The 25,244-nt window shown below is 30.7% G+C and overlaps 1 protein-coding gene across 2 annotated transcripts in view; it reads right to left on the bottom strand.

Annotated features, from left to right (window-relative positions):
* LOC114326335 (pyruvate carboxylase, mitochondrial) overlaps positions 1–25,244 on the bottom strand; it is a 107,028-nt gene that overhangs the window by 56,234 nt on the left and 25,550 nt on the right. For both annotated transcript variants that reach the window (XM_028274665.2, XM_028274666.2), the window contains exons 2-3: positions 5,207–5,499; positions 4,757–4,988 (exon numbers count right to left, since the gene is read on the bottom strand). In XM_028274665.2, coding sequence (XP_028130466.1) covers positions 4,757–4,988; positions 5,207–5,440 — 466 coding nt within the window. In that variant the 5' untranslated portion in view covers positions 5,441–5,499. The remainder of the gene's footprint in view (positions 1–4,756; positions 4,989–5,206; positions 5,500–25,244) is intronic.

The raw sequence follows: 25,244 nt of genomic DNA, 5'->3' as shown, positions 1-25,244 counted from the left end.
TTTTTCGCTTCTTTTTTAATGTTTCAAAATATACCTATAGTCCATGTGGTGAGACCGCTCCCATCTGAAAAAATTTCTGATTCGGTTTCTTTGTGGATTCCTATTCAAAAATATCCCCTTTAACTAAATCTGAAGGATGCCGGGGAATTTTTGGGCAGAAATTGTTTAAACAATTTTTTAAACAAATACAAATAATCATCTTCTTTGACACGAAATAATTTTTTTTTTAGATTTTTTGGGTAATTCTAAACAAGAAAGGTATCTTGTAATTTTTCTCAAAAATTGATAGTTTTCGAGTTATAGCCGATTTAAAATCTGAAAAATGCGAAAATACGCATTTTCAAAGCTTAAAAACTCATATTTAAATTAGTGTTTTCGAGGTGGCCAAGTATTTAAATTGTAGTGTAAACATTCATTTCCAAGATTACAAAGAATGATCAGGTCTAACCTTAATTTAGACCGTCGTTTTTTAATTGTTAAATATGCGTGTCAATCCGATTTTCATGCCGGTGCGGCGCGCTATATTTCAAAAATCTCCTATGTTCCTCCGAAAAATATATTTTTTAGATTCTTTGAGACATTCTAAATAAAATAGGTTTTTTGTTATTTTTCGAAAAAGGTAATAGTTTTAAAGTTATAAGCGATTTAAAATGCGAAAATACGGATTTTCCGATTTTAAATTGATTATAACTTTAAAACTATTAAATTTTAAGAAAAATGACAAGAAACCTATTTTAATTAGAATGTTCCAAAGAATCCAAAAAATATATTTCTCGGAGAAAAATAGGAGATTTTTGAAACAGAGCGCGCCGCACCGGCAAAAAAATCGGATGGACACGTATAATTAACAATTAAATAACAACGGTGTAAGTAGAAGTTAGACCCAATCAGTCTTCAGAATCTTGAAAATGAATGTTTAAACTACAATTTAAGTACTTGGGAACCTCAAAAATACTAATTTAAATATGAGTTTCTAAGCCTGTAACTCGAAAACTATAAATTTTTGACAAAAATCACAAGATACCTTTCTTGTTTATAATGACCCAAAAACCCTAAAAAAATATTTATCGGGTCAAAAAAGGTAATCTTTTGTATTTGTTTAAAAAAATTGTTTAAACAAATTCTGCCCAAAAATTTCGCCCGGTACCCTTCAGATTTGTTTAAAGGGGACATTTTTGAATAGGAATCCACAAAGAAACCGAATCAGAAATTTTTTCAGACGGGAGCGGTCTCACCATATGGACTACTAAAAATGTAAATTAAAAATAAATTTTCAAATTATTAGTAGGTCTCTATAATCGTACTTATGTAAACATATACAAATATCTGGTGGATTCAAAATATTTCGATAAACAGACTTATCTAAAAAGTAACTACCAAGAGGCAAAAAAGTTTTAAAAATATTGTATTTAACTAATAGTACAACAATAATTGGAACGTAGAACGTACACAAAGGTTTGGGAAGGTTTAAGAGAACAAAACCCCCCATAAAATTTTTAAGGGGAGCACAAATTTCACTATAATTTCTTTTTTAAGATGTTTCTGGTATAAGAATGCCACATGTCAATTTTCAATAAAAAATGTATAATAGTTTTCGATATATTGAAAAAAATCGATTTTTATTTTGTAACTTCAAGATCTATAACTTTTTTATGTGCACATTTGTACTAAGTTAAGTTACGTTCAATCGAACTATTTTTTGTCAAAGAATATATGTGATTTAATTTATGACCTGGTTTTTGTTACACCCTGTATATCCACTCATTCATGCAATAACGGAATGAATAATGAAAGATTATGGATTATCGGTGCATATATCTTTTTATTGTCAGAAATCCCAGCTTAGACATAACAAGATTATTTTGTTGGTATCTTTAACCTTTAGAACCATTATAGAAGCTGCAAGATTGAAGTTTTTGGACAGACTAGTAAAAATAGATATTCGAAAATCGATTGGTTACCTTTGAGAATAGTTTCAATGAAGATCAAAAATATACTTTTGTCTGACTTTATAGAAATTTTTGAAGCATTTTTCTTCTGAGAAATGTCACCTTCTAGATCATAATCATTTTTTTAATGAACGGTATCAAATTATGCATATTCAAAATAAAGGCCTTAAGCTATCTTTATTAGAATCTATGGAAATTAATACATTAGAAAATACAGATATATCTGAATTACCAACTTGAGACAAACAGCTCCCCACTCCTCAATCTCTTCAGTTAAAGATTTTAAAATGCAAACACATAGTAATATAATTCACTTGAGAAAATAACTCAGCCGAAACATCTGTAGTGACATTAATTTGTAATAAATATTGTCGAAGCACTGAAAACAAACGTTTTCATTGTTTGTGCGTATTTGTGTTTAATTGTTTCATTATTTTATTGTTATACAGGGTGAGTCATGAGGAACTGTACATACTCCTACCTCGTATAGAGACTCCTATGGGGAATAACAAATGACCATTAAAAAGTGTCTGCTCCCATTGTTTATTAATATACAGAGCGAGTTTCGCATTTTGACAGAAATTTGTATTCGTCATAATTTTTGAATGGTCAGATCGATGTGTCTCTTATTTTGGTCAATCGTTACACTATTACCACCTAATCAACTGATTTAGTCAAACTAGAAAAAAATCAGGTCCGGCTTTAAAAAATTAGTTCGTTTGGGTCTTAGAAAAAATTTCACCCTGTATACGCTTTTTGAAAACTCTAATATGAATTTTACAAATAAGACAAATAGGCAAATAAAATGGCATATTTATTTTTTCCCCACACGATTACTTAATTTTTTATAAAAAAATCAAATTTGACTATGAATAATTATTAAAAGTTTGGTAAAGCGAACCATAGATTTAACAAAATTTAACTTTTATTACAAAAATTAATTTTTTTTGAACAAATATTTAATTTATGTTACCACCCAATCAACTGATTTATTCAAACTAGAAAAAAATCAGGCCCGGATTTAAAAAATTAGTTCGTTTTGGTCTTAGAAAAAATTTCACCCTGTATACGCTTTTTGAAAACTCTAATATGAATTTTACAAATTAGACAAATAGGCAATTAAAATGGAAAATTTATTTTTTCCCCACACGATTACTTAATTTTCTATTAAAAAATCAAATTTGTCAAAATCGGAAATTTATCCTAAAATTGAAAAAAAAAATGAAATCGCGGTAACTCGCTACAACTCTGTTCCATTTTAATATTTTTTTTCTGAAATTTTTACAGCACATATCTCTTACCCTTGTGAAGACTATAAAAATTGTTGCAGACTTTCAGTCTTCTTCTCGTAAAAGTTATGAATTTTTAAAAATAAAAGGTGCAGATTCGTGAATTGCAAAGTTAAATCGCAAAAATTAAGTGAAAAAATTTAAAATTTGTCTATTTGATCACGTCTAGGTTAAACTATAGAGTCGAAAGAGAAGTGTATGGGGAGTTTTAGATCTAGACGTGTTATAGAAAAAAAAAATGTTGAAACTTTTAATTTTAAGAAAAACGTTGTATAATTTTTTTTATTTTTATAGTAAAATTGCGATTATAACAAATTTTATTTTTTAATAAAAAATTAAGTAATCGTGTGGGGAAAAAATAAATATGCCATTTTAATTGCCTATTTGTCTAATTTGTAAAATTCATATTAGAGTTTACAAAAAGCGTATACAGGGTAAAAATGTTTCTAAGACCCAAACGAACTAATTTTTTAAAGCCGGACCTGATTTTTTTCTAGTTTGAATAAATCAGTTGATTGGGTGGTAACATAAATTAAAATGAAAAAAATTAATTTTTTGTAATAAAAGTTAATTTTTTTAAATCTATGGCTCACTTTACCAAACTTTTAATTCGTAGTCAAATTTGATTTTTTTTATAAAAAATTAAGTAATCGTGTGGGGAAAAAATAAACATGCCATTTTAATGGCCTATTTGTCTAATTTGTAAAATTCATATTAGAGTTTTCAAAAAGCGTATACAGGGTGAAGTTTTTTCTAAGACAAAACGAACTAATTTTTTAAAGCCGGACCTGATTTTTTTCTAGTTTGACTAAATCAGTTGATTAGGTGGCAATAGTGTAACGATTGACCAAAATAAGAGACACATCGATCTGACCGTTCAAAAATTATGTCGAATGCAAGTTTCTGCCAAAATGCGAAACTCGCCCTGTATATTATTAAACAATGGGAGCAGATACTTTTTAATGGTCACTTGTTATTCCCCATAGGGGCCTCTATACGAGGTAGGAGTATGTACAGTTCCTCATGACTCACCCTGTATACTGCCAATGACCCGATGGGACCCTAAATACACACCGTCGACCATATCTATTTACTGCTATTAGTTAAGGTAATGAATTTACCTGCTTCTTGAAGGAACGAAGTCGTTCTCGACATTCGAGAGGGAACCGCCGAAAAGAGTAGAAGCATTAGCAGATCGACTGTCGCCTCCAACGAAAATTCCAGCACCGGCATCAAATAGTGTAAATAAGAGAATTTGTATGAAACGGGCTCAGTTATTATCTTGATGTCGCGGTTTATAAATTTAAATAAAGTGTATAAAATAATTGTAGATATAAATTCTACGTTTTAGTGAATGTAATAAATTAAATAAGTGTGAATGTAATAAATTAAATAAAGACAAATAAATTAAGTGTTTAAAAAAGAAAGTAACAACAATTCAGTTAGATAAAATGGCATCAATTTAAGTTGTAAATTAACACGAAGATATACAATCACGGACAAACTTTTGTGACTTACCTGCTGCCATCGCAGCTTCCCTAGCAGCTACTTTATCACCCATTTGGTACACCACCTTCGGTGACGGTCCGATGAACCTGATTCCGGCATCGAGAACCGCTTGAGCAAAATCTGAACGTTCCGAAAGGAACCCATAACCTGGATGGACGGCGTCGATGCCATTGTCCTTGCATATAGTTATGATTTCTGGTATATTCAGGTAGGCTTCTACGGGAGGTAGTCCCTCACCGACCTAGAAATATAAGAAACGGAAGCGATCAGAATGATTACTAGTGTATAGTTAGTGATATATGATATACAAAAAATATCTACACAAAGCCCAATAAACGATTTAATATTTTTGTTTAGGTGGTATTGAACGGCCTCCTCGTTCACCCGATTTGAATCCTAAAGATAATTTTGCTTGGGCATACTTAAAATAGCAAAAATTGACGAAACTAAAAAACTTACCATATAACTCTCATCTGCTTTCAGTCTATGGATGTGGGCTCTGTCTTCTTTCGAATATATAGCTACTGACTTAATTCCTAATTCGTTACATGCTCTAAATACTCTAACGGCTATCTCTCCTCTATTGGCAACTAAAACACTTCTAATGGGTCTGTATTCTACTTTGGTCGAATAGTTCCATCGTACGATCCGATTGATTTTGTTGGATCGTAAGAGGAGGGTTCTTGAAAACATTTCGGTTCTTGTGTGTTGTTTTCTGTTCTAGTGGTATCCTTAGCATGTAGTGGTGGTTACTGCAAACAAAATAATACGATAAGGAGAATTTACACTACAAATAAAATACACTGGGGTGCAAAATTAACCGGACACCTTAAAGATGGGTCATTTTTAGAATAGAATAGAATAAAAATATGCTTTATTGCCATGAAAAATTTTACAATTTTATCGACAAAGCTTATAAATAGTAAAAAAAAACAAAACAGTAACAATCCAATTTACTAAAATTACATAAATCGTCAATAAGTTAAATGAAATAAATAAATAAATCGAAGTTAAAACAGAAATAATCAATTGCAAAAATTTAAATAAATTGCAAATTCATAGTCTACCTAATAATTAATAAAAAAGGTTTAAAAGTTAAAAAGTTAAGCTGCTGCATATGACACCCAAATATAGATAAAAAAAATAATAAAAATACTACTTGTGCAAAGGGTACTGTAATACTGTAATATCTTAGTTATTGAATAAAATAATCTTCTACTGAATAATATGGTCTTTCAGACAGGTAGGCTTTTGTCAGTGTACGGAATTTGGGAACAGATGGTGCAGATTTTAGTTGTAGGGGGAGATGGTTGTACATTTTTTTTGCGGAATATAATATCGATTTCTTTACTAACTCCGAGGACGGGGTCGGCAAATAGACGTCAAACGTAGAATTTCTCGTGAAGTAGTGATGATTAGGTCTTGGTGGAAAAACATGTAGATGTTTACGAATTAAGCAAACAGTTTCTAAAATATACAAAGATGGAAGGGTTAAAATTCCGTGATCTTTGAAGTAACTTCTGCAGTGTGTTGTTCTTCTGAGGCCAAACAGACATCTTATAGCTCTTTTTTGTAATGGGATCTTGTTGTGGCAAAATAGTTGATGTAATATTTTTACTCACATTAACAAAGTATTCATTTAGATTTTCAGGGTCTGGAAGGGAAAATGTTTGAGCAGTGTGGGTTTTATTTCGAAGATCGTTTATTATGGACCAAGTTTCTTTTGCAACACTTTTGGAGCTTCCCAGACGGTTCTGGTAGTAGACTTTTTTAGCTGATTTTATAAGTTTAAGATAGGTTGCCCTATACTTGGTGATAACTATATTCAGTGATAGAGACGTTGGTAGTAAATTTCTTGATATAGAGAAGAGAACGCATAGGTTGCCCTATACTTGGTGATATATTCAGTGATAGAGACGTTGGTAGTAAATTTCTTGATATAGAGAAGAGAACGCATATTCTTGGAAGATATTCGGATACCTTTAGTAGTGTAGTTTTTGATGTCTCGAATTTCCTAAACCTCTTGTCCGATTTAAGTAATCTTTTAATATGTTATAGCCTTATTCTTTAACAATCTCTCTGTAATAGCATTGTTGCTAAAGAGTTAAATTTTCATTGTATACCGGGTGTACCAATCAAACTGTGTTTTTTTCTCAAAGTTAGCATCACCCTGTAGAATATTCTAGCATTTATAAAATACTGAAATTAAAATCCAACTATAGCCTCATGTTTTCTCAACATTTTGGTTTTTGATTCATTCGCTTACATTAGACCATAAAAAAGTTAGGTACTTTAACAGCTAACCATGATTTTCATCAATACAGGGTGTTTTTAAATAAGTATTGCAAACTTTAAGGGGTAATTCTGCATGAAAAATAATGACAGTTTGCTTTAGGGATAGGGGGTGTTGAAATTTTTCTTACAAACTGACGATTTATTTATTGTTTTAAAACCGGTTGAGATATGCAAATGAAATTTGGTGGGTTTTAAGACTTAGTTATTGCACATTTCTTGACATAGCAATAAGAATTTAATATTCACCATTGGCGCACATACGGGTAATATGACGGCTCAAATTACCCGCATGCGCGCCAATGGTGAATATTAAATTCTTACTTGTATGTCAAAAAATGTACATGTACAATGTACAATCTCAACCGGTTTTAAAGCAATAAATAAATCGTCAATTTGTAAAAAAAATTTCAACATTATATATCTCAGAAACGAAGCATTTGCGGACATAGGTTCAGTGGCGTGCTGGAACTTTTCAAGCGGCCCGGTGAATTTATAGAAAAGCGGCCTCTCATCCTCATTTTACCTTCCATTTATAAGAATATTTTACTCGTTATTTATAAAACAAAAACAGAAATACAAAAATATAAATTATTTGTAAATCAAACATAAAACTTTGATTACTAAGGAAGTAAAAATCTCCTCTTGTAGGTAGATTATTAAAATTTTCTAAAAAAGATCTAAGTTGGACTTAAAGTGGGTACATCACTAGTACAAAACAAACGTTTTCGGACTAATAAGTCCATCATCAGGTTAAAAACTTCAGATCCAAAGTAGTTGGAACTAGCTACATAGGTAGGTCGAATGACCTACCTAGTCGAAGTACAATGATAGAAGTTTTGCTTATGAAAGACAGGGTAACAGCAAGCTATATAATCTTTACACTTTTCAGTACCACACGGAGATGAAGCTGTCACGGTATCAACAACATTGTCATTTGTTACTTTATGTTCATTATCACTTAGATTAATAATATCATTCTTCATATTTTCTGTAGACTGAACATATTCATCATTAACTCGATCTTCTATCTATAATTTCAGTATTTTGCAAAATCCTATTTTTAATACAATTTATTTATCAGCAAAATCAACGAGTTCTTCTCTAATTGCAGTCGCAGATATGGTGGGATAAAAATTTCTTAATTTTTCAGTAAATGATTTAGATGTCGTCAAAGGTATAAGTATTACACACAATGGCGAATGGATTTAGTGTCCGCAGTCATATAAACCCAAACAAACAAGTATTACCATTTTTAATTGTATCAAAATTTCTAGGATGTAGGTAGAGTGCCGAATGTAGATGACGATTTGCCTTGATTAAATCGTTTTTCGATACTTTTAAAAAATTGAATGAGTTTATCATTATGTTTCTCATATTTTTGGAAAACTCTTGTGCAATTTTTTTTTCCATTTTTATATTCTGCAGTGTACCTATGTATTTATTAGATGTTCGAAGGGAATTGGAAAACCAGAAATATACTTGCATGAATGAAAATAAATATTATCTGTAGCAATCATTTATGTACATAGAGTCTTATTCATTTACTTAAACTGTATTTTATAATTAACAAAGATTAAAATTGTTTTTGAAATGTTTTGTTAATATCATTCGATTAGAAATTAAACAATTTTTTTGTTATATCTAAAATTTTTGTGAAAAAAACTTATTTGACCGGCCTCAAGAGGCCGCGGCCTCTCGGTGATTGCACCGTTTCATTATTTTTTCATTTAGAATTACCCCTTGAAGTTTGCCATACCTATTTAAAAACACCCTGTATTGATGAAAACATGGCTAATTGTTATAGTACCTAACTTCTTTATGGCCCAACATAAGCGAATGAATCAAACAACACAATGTTGAAAAAACATGAGGCTATGGTTGGGTTTTAATTTGAGTATTTTATACATGGTAGAATATTCCACAGGGTGATGGGAAATTTGAGAAAAAAACACAGTTTCATTGGTACACCCAGTATACAATGAAAATTTAACTCTTTAGCAACAATGCTATTACAGCGATATTGTTAAAGAATAAGGCTATAACATATTAAAAAATCACTTAAATCGGACAACAGGTTCAGGAAATTCGAGACATCAAAAATGACCCATTTTGAAGGTGTCCGGTTAATTTTGCACCCCAGTGTAATACGATGAGGATACAGTATCGGTAAAGATTTAACGTAGGTATTTACTTTACATGAGAGGAAGTGAGAGAAACATATTTAAAACGATATAGCGATATTAGGTCCCCGAAATAACTTTAGTAGCAAAAATTTAGTAGCAAAAGTAACTCAAGAGGAGAAGTTCAATATTGTTAGCAAACCTATGGAACTTCTGGACCATGTCTTTCCTTGGATTCAGTTGCATCAAATTCACAGCAGTTTCTAGTAAGATATTACACGGCTGTTGGAATTTTTCTCCCGAAAGTCTTTGATATAGTCTAAGAGCTAGTGAACCCTCCGACTAACGATCGTCCTGTAAGGCTAGAAATTTGTCTAGTGATAATTCATAGCACACCAAGGCTAAAAACCATGACCTGGCAGGCATCAGCGGTGCACGTGTATCTACCAGGTGAATCGAAAAGTGCAAATTTAGGGGGTAAAATAAACTTTCCCCTGTAAGGTTTAAATTTAAGTATGTGTTTGAGTAAGTCATTTAGAAGAAATGTGTACAATGACAGGCGATTCTGAAGAGCATAAGACCTTGCCAGGCGAGGGGAAAGATTAGGGGTTTTTCCTAAAATTATTCTTTTTGCATCGAACAAATTTTTTTTAGGTTTTTTGAATCATTCCAAACAGAAAAGGTCTTTAGTGATTTTTCTCTTAAGTTAATGGTTTTTGTTATATAAGCGATTGAAAATTGTGAAAATTGCGAAATCGGCCATTTTTAACCCTAAATCGGACATTTATCTAAAAATTTCAATGTTGCCAAGGTACGTAGATATTCTTTAAACATTGATTGATGAAATCCCGAAGAGTTTTTTGCAATAAAATATCGAAAACCCCTTTGTTTTTTTAATTGGTAATCAAGCGGGCGCGACACTGTAGTATAAGTGAGGACGTTTGAGTTTGCATAAATTCATTATCTCGAGAATGGGCAAGTTTCAAGAGAAATCCTCAGACAGGTCGATTTTTATTTTTGAATTAGGACTTTTTGGCATATAAATAATACTAGTGACGTCATCCATCTGGGCGTGATGACGTAATCGATGATTTTTTTAAATAAGAGTAGGGGTTGTGTGATAGCTCATTTGAAAGGTTATTTAATTCTCTATTCAGTAATATAAACATTAACATAATTATTTGTACAGGGTGTACAAAAAAATTTTTTCTTCTATTTGTCAAATTTAATCAAAGTTAATTTAATAAAAAAGATTTTTTTTTGTACACCCTATATAAATAACTATTTTAATGTTTATATTAGTGAATAGAGAATTAAATAACCTTTCAAATGAGCTATCACACAACCCCTACTCTCATTAAAAAATCATCGATTACGTCATCACGCTCAGATGGATGACGTCACTAGTATTATATATATGCCAAAAAGTCCTAATTTAAAAATAAAAATCGACCTGTCTGAGGATTTCTCTTGAAATTTGCCCATTCTCGAGATAATGAATTTATGCCAACTCAAACGTCCTCACTTATACTACAGTGTCGCGCGCGCTTGATTAGCAATTAAAAAACAAAGGGGTTTCCGATATTGTATTCCAAAAAACTCTTTGGGATTTCATCAATCAATGTTTAAAGAATATCTACCTACCTTGGCAACTTTGAAATTTTTAGATAAATGTCCGATTTAGGGTTAAAAATGGCCGATTTCGCAATTTTCAAAATTTCCAATCACTTATATAACAAAAACTATTAGCTTAAGAGAAAAATCACAAAAGACCTTTTCGGTTTTAATGATTCAAAAAACTTAAAAAAAATTTGTTCGGTGAAAAAAAAAATAATTTTAGGAAAAACCCCTAATCTTTCCCCTCGCCTGGCAAGGTCTTATGCTCTTCAGAATCGCCTGTCATCGTACGCACTTCTTCTAAATGACTTACTCAAACACATACTTAAATTTAAACCTTAGAGGGGAAAGTTTATTTTACCCCCTAAATTTGCACTTTTCGATTCACCTGGTAGATACACGTGCACCGCTGATGCCTGCCTGCCAGGTCATGGTTTTTAGCCTTGGTGTGCTATGAATTATCACTAGACAAATTTCTAGCCTTACAGGACGACCGCTAGTCGGAGGGTTCACTAGTTCTTAGACTAATATGTTTCATAAAATTTTTTGTTGGATTTACTTGGTCCCGAATAGGAACTAGGAAATCTTTCATTTCAGGAAGCATCTCTCCTGATCCTGACCTCTTTGGGGTGCCGGTCGTGTATTTTGCGCATGATTTCACTTTAAGCAGTATTTTTGAGCGTGGTTTCACTTTTAGAAGTAGATGATATATCGCGCTTTTTTTTCTCTTCATATTATTTTTGTTCATTTTCAACATTGATATTTAAAAATAAAAAAAATCCCACACATTTGTTATTATTGAATGTGTTATCTCAAATGTTTCAATGTAAAAGATAAGTATTGAGAAGGTATCGTTTTTTATACTTAATCGATAAGATCTTTTTCATTTGATTGATTGAAAATATATTTTTGTTTACTACACAATTGCTTTATCACTGTTTACTAATGTTAGAGATTTTTTAGCTAAATAAAGATGACGTTAACAAAAAAATCATCGTTTTTCTCTCTTTCATATTATGTATTTTTTGTTGTTGCCGAATATTTCTGTTCTTTATTCGTTGTATTAATAAGTTTTGTATTGGGAATCATGGCCTATCCTATAATTATTATTTATAAATAAACGATTTTGAAAAGTTAAATTTTGAACAATTTACAATAACGACTTTACTAGTAATTTTGTCATTTAATCAGTTATTAATGGTGCCATTAGAGATAATATACTAATTATTAATATAGAATAAAATACTTTATTATGGAAACTACGTGATTTTCTCCGAGTAGATTAAATTTTGGCAACGAGCAAGCAAAAACAGTGCAGCAACTATAACTAGTATCATTCTTGAAAAAAATAGCCCAGCTACTTATTAACCGATTAGCCCAGCTACTTATGTTTTCGATAAAGGATATAAAATTATGACATTATGCAAATTTTTAGCTTCCCAGAGGTCCTAAAATCTCTTAAATCGAGAAAAGAAGAATTTTTAGGTTTTATTTTTTGTGTTCGCAATTTTACTTTAAGAAATTTGAAAAAATTCAAGAGGATGTATATTTTGAATACAAAACAGCTTGATTTTTTCAGATTTTTGTAATAAAAAATGAGCCCAGGAAAAATTTTTGAAATTTTCAAAAATTTTTTAGGTTAAGGTAATATATGATTTGGCCAACTTTTAAATATTATTTTTTGTGTATTTTTTGTCGTTCTTTTGAATGGAAGAGGCAGAATTTTTAATATCTGAGCGGAAAGAAGCAAACAATTGAAAAAACCGTTTTGGCTGTCTCGAGATGCATCTCGGGACAGCCAATTTTAGAATTTAGGATCCTGACTACAATAACTGAAAAAAAAAACACAAAAAGTGTGAATTTTGCCATAAAATGTGGATCCGATTTGCTTCGCGTTAGAGATATCGAAAAAAGTTATTTGTAAAAACTATATGGAAAATATTATTATAACCCCACATACCAAATTTTATGACAAAATTCACACTTTTAGTGTTTTTTTCAGTTGTTGTAGTCAGTATCCTAAATCCTAAAATTGGCTGTCCCGAGGTGCATCTCGAGACAGCCAAAAACGGTTTTTTTTTAATTTTTTCGTTCTTTCCGCTCAGATATTAAAAATTCTGCCTCGGCCATTCAAAAGAACGACAAAAAATACACAAAAAAATACTATTTAAAAGTCGGCCAAATCATATTATCATAACCTGAAAATTTTTTGAAAATTTCAAAAATTTTTCCTGGGTTCATTTTTTATTACAAAAGTCTGAAAAAAATCAGACTGTTTTGTTTTCAAAATATACATCCTCGTAAATTTTTTCAGATTTTTTAAAGTAAAATTGCGCTCACAAAAAAATAAAACCTAAAAATTCTTCTTTTCTCGATTTAAGAGGTTCTAGGATCTCTGGGAAGCTAAAAATTTGCACGAGAGCATAATTTTATATCCTTTATCGAAAACATAAGAGCAGGGCTAATCGGTGCGGGGGCATTTTTGACCATCTTATCCCGCTATAGCCTTACTTGTAATTAAAGGTATACAGTTAGCTATATAGACCAGGGCGCATCTGTAAAAATATTAGTACATTTGGACGTTGAGAGGTGACTCAAATTTTTTTGCAGAAATTGCTTGAAAATAACTCAAATAATAATATTTTAGTTATCCTCCCTCTCAAAAAGGTCCGGAACATTGTTTAAATAATAAAAATGTCAAAAAATGAAGGAAAAATTCGATTTTTTTCTTCGTTTTTTTATTATAACTTTAAAAGTGTTCATTTTCGAGAAAAGTTGTACTGACATAAAAGTTGCGTAATTAAATTTACTACAATATAGAATTGGTTAATAATTTAAAAAATAGTCACCCTTGTTGCAAAATAGCAATAATTGCGAAAAAAATCATACAAAAACAAGTATTTGCATTTTACGTTTTTTAACCATTTATGCTACACTTAGGACCTTCATGTTTCACCCAAAAAAACTTTATGATACAGTAAAACAATACTGTAAATTTCATTAAGATCGGTTTAATAGATTTTGCAAAATAAATTTTGCAATCCAGCTTTTGCAAAAAAAATTCATTTTTTTAAATGTTACAGGACTGAAAATAAAGCAGATAGCAAGTTGAAATTTTTTTTGCTTATAGAAGTGTACTGTATTCTTCATTTGCAATTTACAAAACTAAAATCGATTAACTACCACGACGTCAGGAATTATTTTAAATAAACAATAATTATTGGTGCTACGCGCAGGACAGCGGATAGTTTGCTCTGATTGGGCATTCCATTGACCTTTGATAATGATTGATACATTTTAATTTTTATTACATTTCGATATAAATAAATAAATTTGTTTATTGCAAAATAAAAACACATACTCTATCCTTTGAAATAACACTTTTTTAGCAAAAACTTTCTTTGTTCATATATTTTAACTTAGAGAATAAAAGTTTATTATTTTTAAACATGCAATTGTTTAAACAATATTTCACGAACAATAATAAAGTTAGTTTGATTTTTGTGGAATTAAAATATTAAAATACAACAAAATATAGAGTAAGAAAATAATATATTAGATAAAGATTGGAAGACATTTTAATGGAAATCAACTTGCGTGTATCGAACACCGCTGTCCTGCGCGTAGCACCAAAAATTAATGTTTATTTAAAAAATTTCCTGACGCCGTGGTTATTAATCGATTTTAATTTTGCAAATTGAAAATGAAAGGTACAGTACACTTCTATAAGCAAAAAAAAATCAACTTGCTGTCTGCTTTATTTTCAGTCCTGCAACATTTAAAAAAAAATGAATTTTTTTGCGAAAGCTGGATTGCAAAATTTATTTTGCAAAATCTATTAAACCGATCTTAATGAAATTTGCAGTGTTGTTTTACTATATCATATAGTTTTTCTGGGTAAAATATGAAGGTCCTAAGTGTACCATAAATGGTTGAAAAACGTAGAATGCCAATACTTGTTTTTGTATGGTTTTTTTTCGCAATTATTGCTATTTTGCAAGAAGGGTGACTATTTTTTAAATTTTTAACTAATTCTATATTGTGGGAAATTTCATTACGCAACTTTTATGTCAGTACATCTTTTCTCAGAAATAAATAGTTTTAAAGTTATAATCCAAAAACCATTAAAAAAATCGAATTTTTCCTTCATATTTTGACATTTTGATTATTTAAACAATGTTCCGGACCATTTTGAGTGGGAGGATATCTCAAATATTTTTATTTAAGTTATTTTCAAGCAATTTCTGCAAAAAAAATTTGAGTCACCTCTCAACGTCCATCTCAAAACAGATGCGCCCTGGACTAATAGTATTTGTTAAAGACTTCGATAGGTATAAAATTTTGGCGCCGTTATTGAACTTTTTTTATTTATTTTTCTCGTCAAACTAACCGTAAAGATACTCGTATTATATAACTATAATCACCACAAAACCTTCGTTAAATCTCGAACTGAAATAGTGAACCACGACGTAATTATCTTTTGACAGTCGTCCAAAAACCGGCATGAATCTTTCTCAGAGAAAACAGTAAAAAAGAATTTGTTTTTCTATGAAACATAATTTACTATCTTTACTGAGAATCAACCACAATTTCATTTGAAAATACGTTTATTACACAACGTATTTTAAAACGAAACAGAATAATTTCTTTATTTTGTCCGAATTGAAAATCGAAACTTCAAAATAAACGTACATATTTGCAACTCAAATTGTAGTTCATTTCCATTTCCAATAAATATATGTAGTAAATAAATAGTATTAAAATGCTATAAGAAAATAACTTTCGAACAAATATATAACATAATTCTTATTAGAATCAAGGTACAAGGTGATTCAGTGAAACGGTACGATTTGGCAACGCTGCTGACTATAAAATAGAGGAGCCGCGGGCTTGCGTTGTAAACGTTGTGAATCTAGAGAGTGGGAAATTTAGTTATCATCATGTTATCATGGAGGCGTGGTTTTGTGAACAGCGCGCGCGCATTTGCTGTGATGGCTTATTACAAAAATGGTATACCAGGGCGCATCTGTAAAAATATTAGTACATTTGGACGTTGAGAGGTGACTCATATTTTTTTGCAGAAATTGCTTGAAAATAACTCTTCTAATAATATTTGAGTTATCCTCCCACTCAAAAAGGTCCGAAACATTGTTTAAATAATCAAAATGTCAAAAAATTAAAGAAAAATTCGACTTTTTTCTTCGTTTTTTGATTATAACTTTAAAAGTATTCATTTCTGAGAAAAGTTGTACTGACATAAAAGTTGCGTAATTAAATTTCCTACAACATAGGATTAGTTAAAAATTTTAAAAATTGTCACCCTTGTTGCGAAATACCAATAATTGCGAAAAAACGATAAAAAACAAGTATCCGCATTTTACGTTTTTCAACCATTTATGATACACTTAGGACCTTCATATTTTACCCAGAAAAACTTTATGATATAGTAAAACAACACTGTAAACATTAAGATCGGTTTAATATATTTTGCAATCCAGCTTTCGCAAAAAAATTCATTTTTTAAAATGTTGCAGGACTGAAAATAAAGCAGATAGCAAGTTGAATTTCTTTTACATATAGAAGAATACTGTACCTTTCATTTGCGATTTGCAAGATTAAAATCGGTTAACCACTACGGCGTCAAGAATTTTTTTAAATAAACATTATTTTTTGGTTCTACGCGCAGGACAGCGGATAGTTTGCTCTGATTGGGCATTCCAGTGATCTTTGATAATGATTGGTAAGTTTTAATTTTTAGTACATTTCGATATAAATAAATTAATTTGTTTATTGCAATATAAAAACACTTACACAAATCCTTTGAAATAACACTTTTTTAGCAAAAACTTTCTTTGTTCATATATTTTAAGTTAGAGAATAAAAGTTTATTATTTTTAAACATATGCAATTGTTTAAACAATATTTCACAAACAATAATCAAATTAGTTTGATTTTTGTGGAATTAAAATATTAAAATACAACAAAATATAGAGTAAGAAAATAATACATATATTAGATAAAGATTGAAATAAATTTTGGTGAACATCAACTTATGTGAATCGAACACCGCTGTCATGCGCGTAGCACCAAAAATTAATGTTTATTTTAAAAAAATTTCTGACGCCGTGGTAGGTAGTTAATGGATTTTAAGTTTAAAAATTGGAAATGAAAGGTACAGTATTCTTCTATATGTAAAAAAATGCAACTTGCTATCTACTTTATTTTCAGTCCTGCAACATTTTGAAAAAATGATTTTTTTTGCGAAAGCTGGATTGCAAAATTTATTTTGCAAAATTTATTGAACCCATCTTAATGAAATTTACAGTATTGTTTTATTATATCATAAAGTTTTTCTGGATAAAATATGAAGGTCCTAAGTGTAGCATAAATGGTTGAAAAACGTAAAATGCAAATACTTGTTTTTTTATGGTTTTTTTCGCAATTATTGCTATTTTGCAACAAGGGTGACAATTTTTAAAATTTGTAACCAATCTTATATTGTAGAAAATTTAATTACTCAACTTTTATATTTGTACAACTTTTCTAGGAAGTGAATACTTTGAAAGTTATAATAAAAAAACGAAGAAAATAATCGAGTTTTTCCTTCATTTCTTGACATATTGATTATTTAAACAATGTTCCGGACATTTTTGAGTGGGAGGATAACTCAATTATTATAGGAGTCAATTCCAAGAAATTTTCGCAAAAAAATATGAGTCACCTCTCAACGTCCATCTCAAAACAGATGCGCCCTGGACTATGGTGAAAATTTTGTGCGTATATAACGAGCATTTCGTTTACACTATCATTTGCCGCCCCGCGCTGCAGTTCCGTCTAATATGGCTATTAAGACTTGGGTTAGGAACTTTAAAAGTAGTGGTTCAATATCACAGATAAGAGGTAGCAGTGTCAGAACCGCTCGCACGCCACAGAATATTGAAGCGGTGCCAAATTCATTACGTGCGAGTCCTCGCAGGGATATTTGAGTACTCGCGTTTAATGAATTTGGCACCGCTTCAATAGTCTGTGGTGTGCGAGCAGTTCTGACACTGCCACCTGTATTTTGTGATGTTGAACCACTACTTTCAAAGTTCCTAACTCAAGTCTTGTAACTTGGTCTTGTGAACGGGACGGCAAATGGTAGTGTAAATGAAATACTCGTTGTACACGCACAAAACTTTCACCATTTTTGTAATAAGCTTTCACAGCAAATACGCGTTGTTCACAAGACCACGTCTCCATAATAACTAAACTTCCCACTCTCTAGATTCACAACGTTTACGTCGCAAGCCCGCGGCTCCTCTATTTTATCGTCAGCAGCGTTGTCAAATCGTACCGTTTCACTGAATCACCCTTTAATTAAATAAAAGTCAACTGACTAGATTATATTTTATAGAAGAATGTAGAAGTAGACGAGCAAAAGCAGGAATAGCTAATGCAATACGTAAAAAAGAAGAGAAGCTTATAAATATCTACGCAGAAATCAAGAGGTGCAGATTACCAGCGATCCAAATGTCCGGGACACGATCAAATAAAGTCAATCTGAGAAACGTACTTCCCTTCCAAGCTCTTTTAGGGTCGCAAGAAAATGAGGAGCAAATAAACATACAGCACATTCAGGGAGACACGAAAAGTCCTGTGGAAGATATTTGGACCCATTAACGAAAACTGAGTATGGAGGTCAATTAGATCCATCCATCAGAATTAAACTTCAATGGGCTAATCATGTAGTGAGAATGGAGGCCGAAAGATTGACCTAGATTGTAAGCGTAAGATCAAAAGAAAGGCCACCGAAAAGTTGGGAGGATGAAAAGATCGGCAAGGTTGGGGGCTCCGTTTGGAGTAAGGCAAGGCTAGATTAGAACTGTAGGTACGGCCGGTCATTGGAAGAAGAGAGGATTGTAGGAAATACATGAGGATCGATTAAAACTGGGATATTCGACAACAGAGAGCATTAAACAAGATATAATCATGTATCGAGGAGGAAAAAACAAAACAAGAAATAGCATAACTATTATCAAAATTTACGACGAAAAAAAAAACGGTATTGATCAGTCGGTATTCTGAACTTTTTGTGTCCAGGATGATTCGAATATACCTACAATTTGAGTGTTTATCATTACTTGAGAAGTGGTAATCATACATGTATATAGTACTTAACACTTAACAACCATGTGATGAGAGATTATTTAAAAACTATTAAACATAATCTAACATTTTAAAGTAATATAATAATAATTTATGTAACAAAAGATTATAAGGTTATAAAAGGTTAAAAAGCTATGTAGATTAGTTTGGATTTTCATTTATTATTATCTTTCACTATCATTCCTGTACTGTTAGGTGATCTAGTTTTTATTAAGAAATACTGTAAAAATTCAATTTTTGAATGAAATAATGATACTTAAAAAATTAAAATTTAGAATGTATTGTTTTGCTATTAGAAAATTTATTTTTATTCGAAAATAATACAATCTTCTACGACCCATAGTAGTCCAAGTAATGAAGCTTAAAATAGGACAAAACCTCGCAATTTTTACAGAATGGATCGATTTGCTTGAAAATTTGAGGATGAGTAGTGGATAGTCCAAGGATCAAAATCTATATGATGCCGAAAGGCGCTTTTACCATGGGGGTGGTTGCCACCCCATATCGGGGGTGAAAATTTTCTATTATAATTTTGACCGCAAAAATTGGTAAAAACATTCATTCTGAGCAAAAAATATGCTATACATTTTTTTGATAAAATTAATAGTTTTCGACTTATTCGCTATCGAAAGTGTTAGTTTTATATGGAAAAAATCAATGTTTTTAATCATTTTTCTGCTAATAACTCAAAAAGTTTTCGTTTTATCAAAACAACTTTACTTGACAAAAATGTACGTTTTGAAAAAAAAAAACAAAACGATTTTTTCAAATTTTTTTTAGGACCAATAGTAATCCAGTTATACTTTATTATATGTTAGCTCTTCTTCGTCAAATGCTAAATATTGTAGTTTCAAAGTCAAAAGATGGATAAACTATGCATATTTCGAGGATAACTTGTTCAAACTAATTTAAAGCATTTAAAAATATCTATCACCAGAGATAAAAAAAATTTATGTCAAAAACTAAGTGACTTGTAATGAAAATAATGTCAGTCCCCATTGTTTTCAGCGAAAAAGTGGTCGGAAACAACCTCCTAATCACCACTCTAATTAAAATTGGTCATTGACCTTATTTGGTCTTCTTTATTTGTGTAATATTAATAGGTTCTAGAAGTTTGATCGGCTTAGAATGATTAGTTTTAAAAAAATAGAGTTAAAAGCGAATAAAGAATTTTTGTAGTTTGGTAAAAAATGCCTTTTTCTTCAGAATAGAAAGATTAGCATCAGATATACGAAAAAATGTTTAAATATGAAATTGTAGCTTATTTAATTCCCAAGAATATGGTTTGCAAAATATTTTTCTGTGGCAAAAATTAAGTGAGCTATTGACAGTTAAAACTTGTAATAACATGCAAAATCCACCTTTACTAACCCTTTCAATGTTACCTCTTTTTGCGACTGAGGTTCTTAAAAGGATTTAATATTAATAGCCTTATAATCTTGTATAAATCTACAAAATTATTTTTTAATAAACTTTCTAAAATAAAAAATACAAAAGTTACGGTTAAAAAATCAATATATTTTTTTGAAAAAAAAATGGAGAAATTCAATTGGAAGCACAATAATGTAAGTTAGCGGTGTTTTTAGTCATTGGCCTTATTCAGTCCTCTTTATTTATGTATTATTAATAGATTTTAGAAGTTTGACCGACTTAGAATGATTAGTTTTTAAAAAACTGGAGTTAAAAGCGAATAACGAATTATTGTAGTTTGGTAAAAAATTCCATTTTCTTCAGAATAGAAAGATTAGTATCGGAGATACGAAAAAATGTTTAGATATGAAATTGTAGGTTATTTACCTCCCAAGAACTTGGTTTGAAAAAATTTTTTCTGCGGTAAAAATTGAGTGAATCGTAAATGAGTACCTATATCGAAAAACATTGATTTTTTCGATATAAAACTAACATTTTCGATAGCGAATAAATAGAAAACTGTTAATTTTATCAAAAAAATGTATAGAACATTATTTGCTTAGAATGAACGTTTTTATCAACTTTTAGGGTCAAAATATAAAAATGTCCACCCCCGAGATGGGGTGGCAACCACCCCCATGGTAAAAGAGCCTTTCGGCATCATATAGATTTTGATCCTTGGACTATCCACTACTTATTCTCAAATTTTCAAGCAAATCGATGCATTCTGTAAAAATTGCGAGGTAAAAAAGCTTCGGTTCCTGGACTATAGATCCCGATTAGCTCTTTTTCTTTTCAAAAATTCTGAATTTATGACTAAATTTATAAAAGACACCATATTTATCTCCGGTCCTAATCAACGAAAATTTATGTTTTTTTTTTTAATTTGGGGTATCTCGTTGCGTAGATTATAAAAATGCAATTAGTTAATTTGTGAATTGTTTATACAGGGTGTTAGTAAATAAGTATGAAAAATTTGAAGGGCTAATTCTACATGAAAAATTAATTCCAGGTTGCTTTATAAACATATGTCCACAAATGCTTAGTTTCGGAGATACGATGTGTTGAAATTTTTATTTCAAACTGCCAATTTATTTATTGCTCTAAGAGCAGTTGAGCTATGAAAATAAAATTTGGTGAGTTTTAGGAGGTAGTTATTACGAATTTCATGACATACAATTAAGAATTTTGTATGCATCATTGGCGCGCCTACGGGCAATGGTCTGAATTATTTTAAAGAAAAAAATAGTACGCCACTGAGATATTTTGAATTAGAAATTATTTTTAAATTCCACGTCTAATTTATGATAAAAAACCTTTCTTGCCTTTTTTTCATATGATGCACCGTTTTTATGCAGAAAAATAAAACATCTTGGCGCATATTTTTCATTGCTTAATACATCATCAAGAACTATCCAATATAATAATACTAAACTAGAACAATAACAGAAAATATTACTAATACCATTTCAAATAGGTGCAAAGCTGCAGGAAATGTTTAAAATGATCTCCTTTACAGGTAACAGAAGAATTTTATATTCATCATTGGCGCGCGTACGGGTAATGGTCTGAATTTTTTGAAGAAAAAAATAGTACGCCACTGAGATATGTCAAACTAAAAATCATTTTTGAATTCCTCGTTCAATTGACGACAAAAAATCTTTCTTGCCTTTTTTTCATATGCGGCGCCGTTTTTATGCAAAAAAATTAAACATCTTAACGTTTACAAAGTATTTTAACTAAGTTTCTATGCATATGGAAACTACCTCAAATACTTGGTAAGCGTTAAGATGTCTTATTTGTTTTGTATAAAAACGGCGCCTCGTATGAAAAAAAGGAAAGAAAGATTTTTTGTCGTAAGTTGAACGAGGAATTCAAAAATGATTTTTAGTTTGACATATCTCAGTGGCGTACTATTTTTTTTCTTCAAAAAATTCAGACCATTATCCGTACGCGCGCCAATGATGAATATAAAATTCTTCTGTTATCTGTAAAGGAGATCATTTTAAACATTTCTTGCAGCTTTGCACCTAGTTGAAATCTTATTAGTAGATAATATTTTCTGTTATTGTTCTAGTTTAGTATTATTATATTGGATAGTTCTTGATGATGTATGTATTAAGAAATGAGAAATACGCGCCAAGATGTTTTATTTTTCTGTATAAAAACGGTGCATCATATGAAAAAAAGGAAAGAAAGGTTTTTTATCATAAATTAGACGTGGAATTTAAAAATAATTTTTAATTCGAAATATCTTAGTGGCGTACTATTTTTTTCTTTAAAAAAATTCAGACCATTGCCCGTAGGCGCGCCAATGATGAATACAAAATTCTAAATTGTATGTCAAAAAATTCGTAATAACTACCTCCTAAAACTCGCCAAATTTCATTTTCATAGCTCAACTGGTCTTAGAGCAATAAATAAATTGGCAGTTTGAAATAAAAATTTTAACACCCCGTATCTCCGAAACTAAGCATTTGCGGACATATGTTTATAGAGACAACTGGTATTAATTTTTCATGTAGAATTAGCCTTTAAAATTTTTCATACTTATTTACTAACGCCCTGTATACCCAAGTAATTTGTTTAAAGAATTAAAAATAAATATTTATTTTGCAAAATTTTACTTTTCTCTTATCATTATTAATAGACAAGGTTATGAAATGATAGGTAACTTGAATATTCCAGTATGTATAGTTATGAATATTTTTAATAATAAATTTTACAAGAAAATTTATTTTTTATTTGAAAATTAAATCGGACATCTTGGCTATTAGTGCACCCTAATATGTCTGTGTAGTAGATTTTGGCATAGGGCTTTTCATCGATTGTCATTTGTTTCGAGCTTCTGTCATGTGTCACATAATATTAATATATCTACGTCATACGTCTTTGGTTTGTATTATTGTATATACCAATAACATATTATGTCGTAGATATATTAATATTATGTGACACATGACAGAAGCTCGAAACAAATGACTGTGAATGAAAAGCCCTATTGGATCCGACCATCACTTGTAACACCGTTGCCGTATCCTCAATTTTTTATACTATCACGTTACAATTTTTTGTGATATTATACACGTGCGGGACACCCTCAAAAAAGCGCTTAGTTTCGAGATACTGACCACGGAGGGATGAATGGCTAATTTTATTAATACGTTATATTTTCGAGGGTGCTGAAAACGAAAATGAGGTTTACTTTGAATTTTATGTGGGGGAACATTGTCAAAATCGCAATTTTAACCTAAAAATAAAAAAAAATGAAATCACGTTTTTTGCGTTTACCTCGCTACAACTCTGTTCCATTTTAATATTTTTTCTGAAATTTTTACAGTATATAGCTCTAACATTTCTGAAGACAAAGGTACCTGCTTCAAGTTTTTATTCTTATCATGATAAAGGTTATGAATTTTTCAAAGAAAAAGGTGCGGATTTGTGCATTGCACAGTTTAATCGCAAAAGTTGTGTGACGAAGTTTAAAATTTAGCTTCTTAATCACATTTATTTGAAAGTAGAGAGTACAAAGAAGTCTTCTGGTAAGTTTTAGATCAAAATGTTTTATAGAAAAAAAAATAGTTCAACTTTTAATGTCGACATTAGAAATCCCCAATATAACGCTTATTTTTTGAGGGACAGACAATCTAGGTCTAATTTCTCACCTTTAGTACTATCCTTGGATTATAAGCTTTCATTTGACACCTAATTTGTCATTCTACCTAGTATAATGACGGAGAAGTAAATGTTCTTATTCTATTATTCTTGTAGGTACATTTAACATTGATTGAAATTATGAAAGAAATGGCATGGCAACACTGTGACACACAAACATAAGATTCAGCCGTGCGTTACATAGGGTGCACTAAATATCCAAGAAGTCCATTAAATCTTGTGGGAATATTTTTCCGAATGAAGCTGAACTCTTCGCCTTGTATACTAGTCAATACCTAATATGATTAGGTACTAAGAGTGGAGGATGTGAAAACGAGATCCGTCGACGTATTACAATGGTCAGATCGGCAACAGCCAAACTTACGAAAATATGAAAGAACACTGACATTTCAAAAAAAAAACTCAAAATTGCGTCTTGTAATATTTCCTATCGCCCTTTACGCTTCAGAAACATGGACCATCAAAAAAGTCGATTCGAAGCGTATAATGGCATTTGAAATGTGGGTCTCTAGTAGAATGTAGCGCATACCAGGGACCGCACATCGCACAAATAACTCTAGACCTGTAAAAATATTAGTACATTTGGACGTTGAGAGGTGACTCAAATTTGTTTGCAGAAATTGCTTGAAAATAACTCAAATAATAATATTTGAGTTATCCTCCCTCTCAAAAAGGTCCGGAACATTGTTTAAATAATCAAAATGTCAAAAAATGAAGGAAAAATTCGCTTTTTTTTTTGTTGGTTTTTTGATTATAACTTAGTATATTCATAGAAAAGTATTCATTTCCGAGAAAAGTTGTACTAACATAAAAGTTGCGTAATTAAATTTCCTACAATATAGAATCGGTTAAAAATTTAAAAAATAGTCACCCTTGTTGCAAAATAGCAATAATTGAAAAAAAACATACAAAAACAAGTATTCGCATTTTACGGTTTTCAACCATTTATGCTATACACTTAGGACCTTCCTAGACAGCTTTCGCAAAAAAAATTCATTTTTTCAAAATGTTACAGGACTGAAAATAAAGCAAGTTGACATTTTTTCTGCATATAGAAGTGTACTGTATTCTTCATTTTCAATTAGCAAAATTAAAATCGATTAACTACCAAGGCGTCAGGATTTTCTTTAAATAAACATTAATTATTGGTGCTACGCGCAGGACAGCGGATAGTTTGCTCTGATTGGGCATTCCAATGACCTTTGATAATGATTGATACATTTAAATGTTTA

Source organism: Diabrotica virgifera, chromosome 6 (genome assembly GCF_917563875.1).
Source record: "Diabrotica virgifera virgifera chromosome 6, PGI_DIABVI_V3a".
In the NCBI taxonomy this organism is placed as follows: domain Eukaryota; kingdom Metazoa; phylum Arthropoda; class Insecta; order Coleoptera; family Chrysomelidae; genus Diabrotica; species Diabrotica virgifera.
The sequence above is the reverse complement of the archived record's forward strand: the minus strand, read 5'-3'. Positions and strand labels throughout refer to the sequence as shown.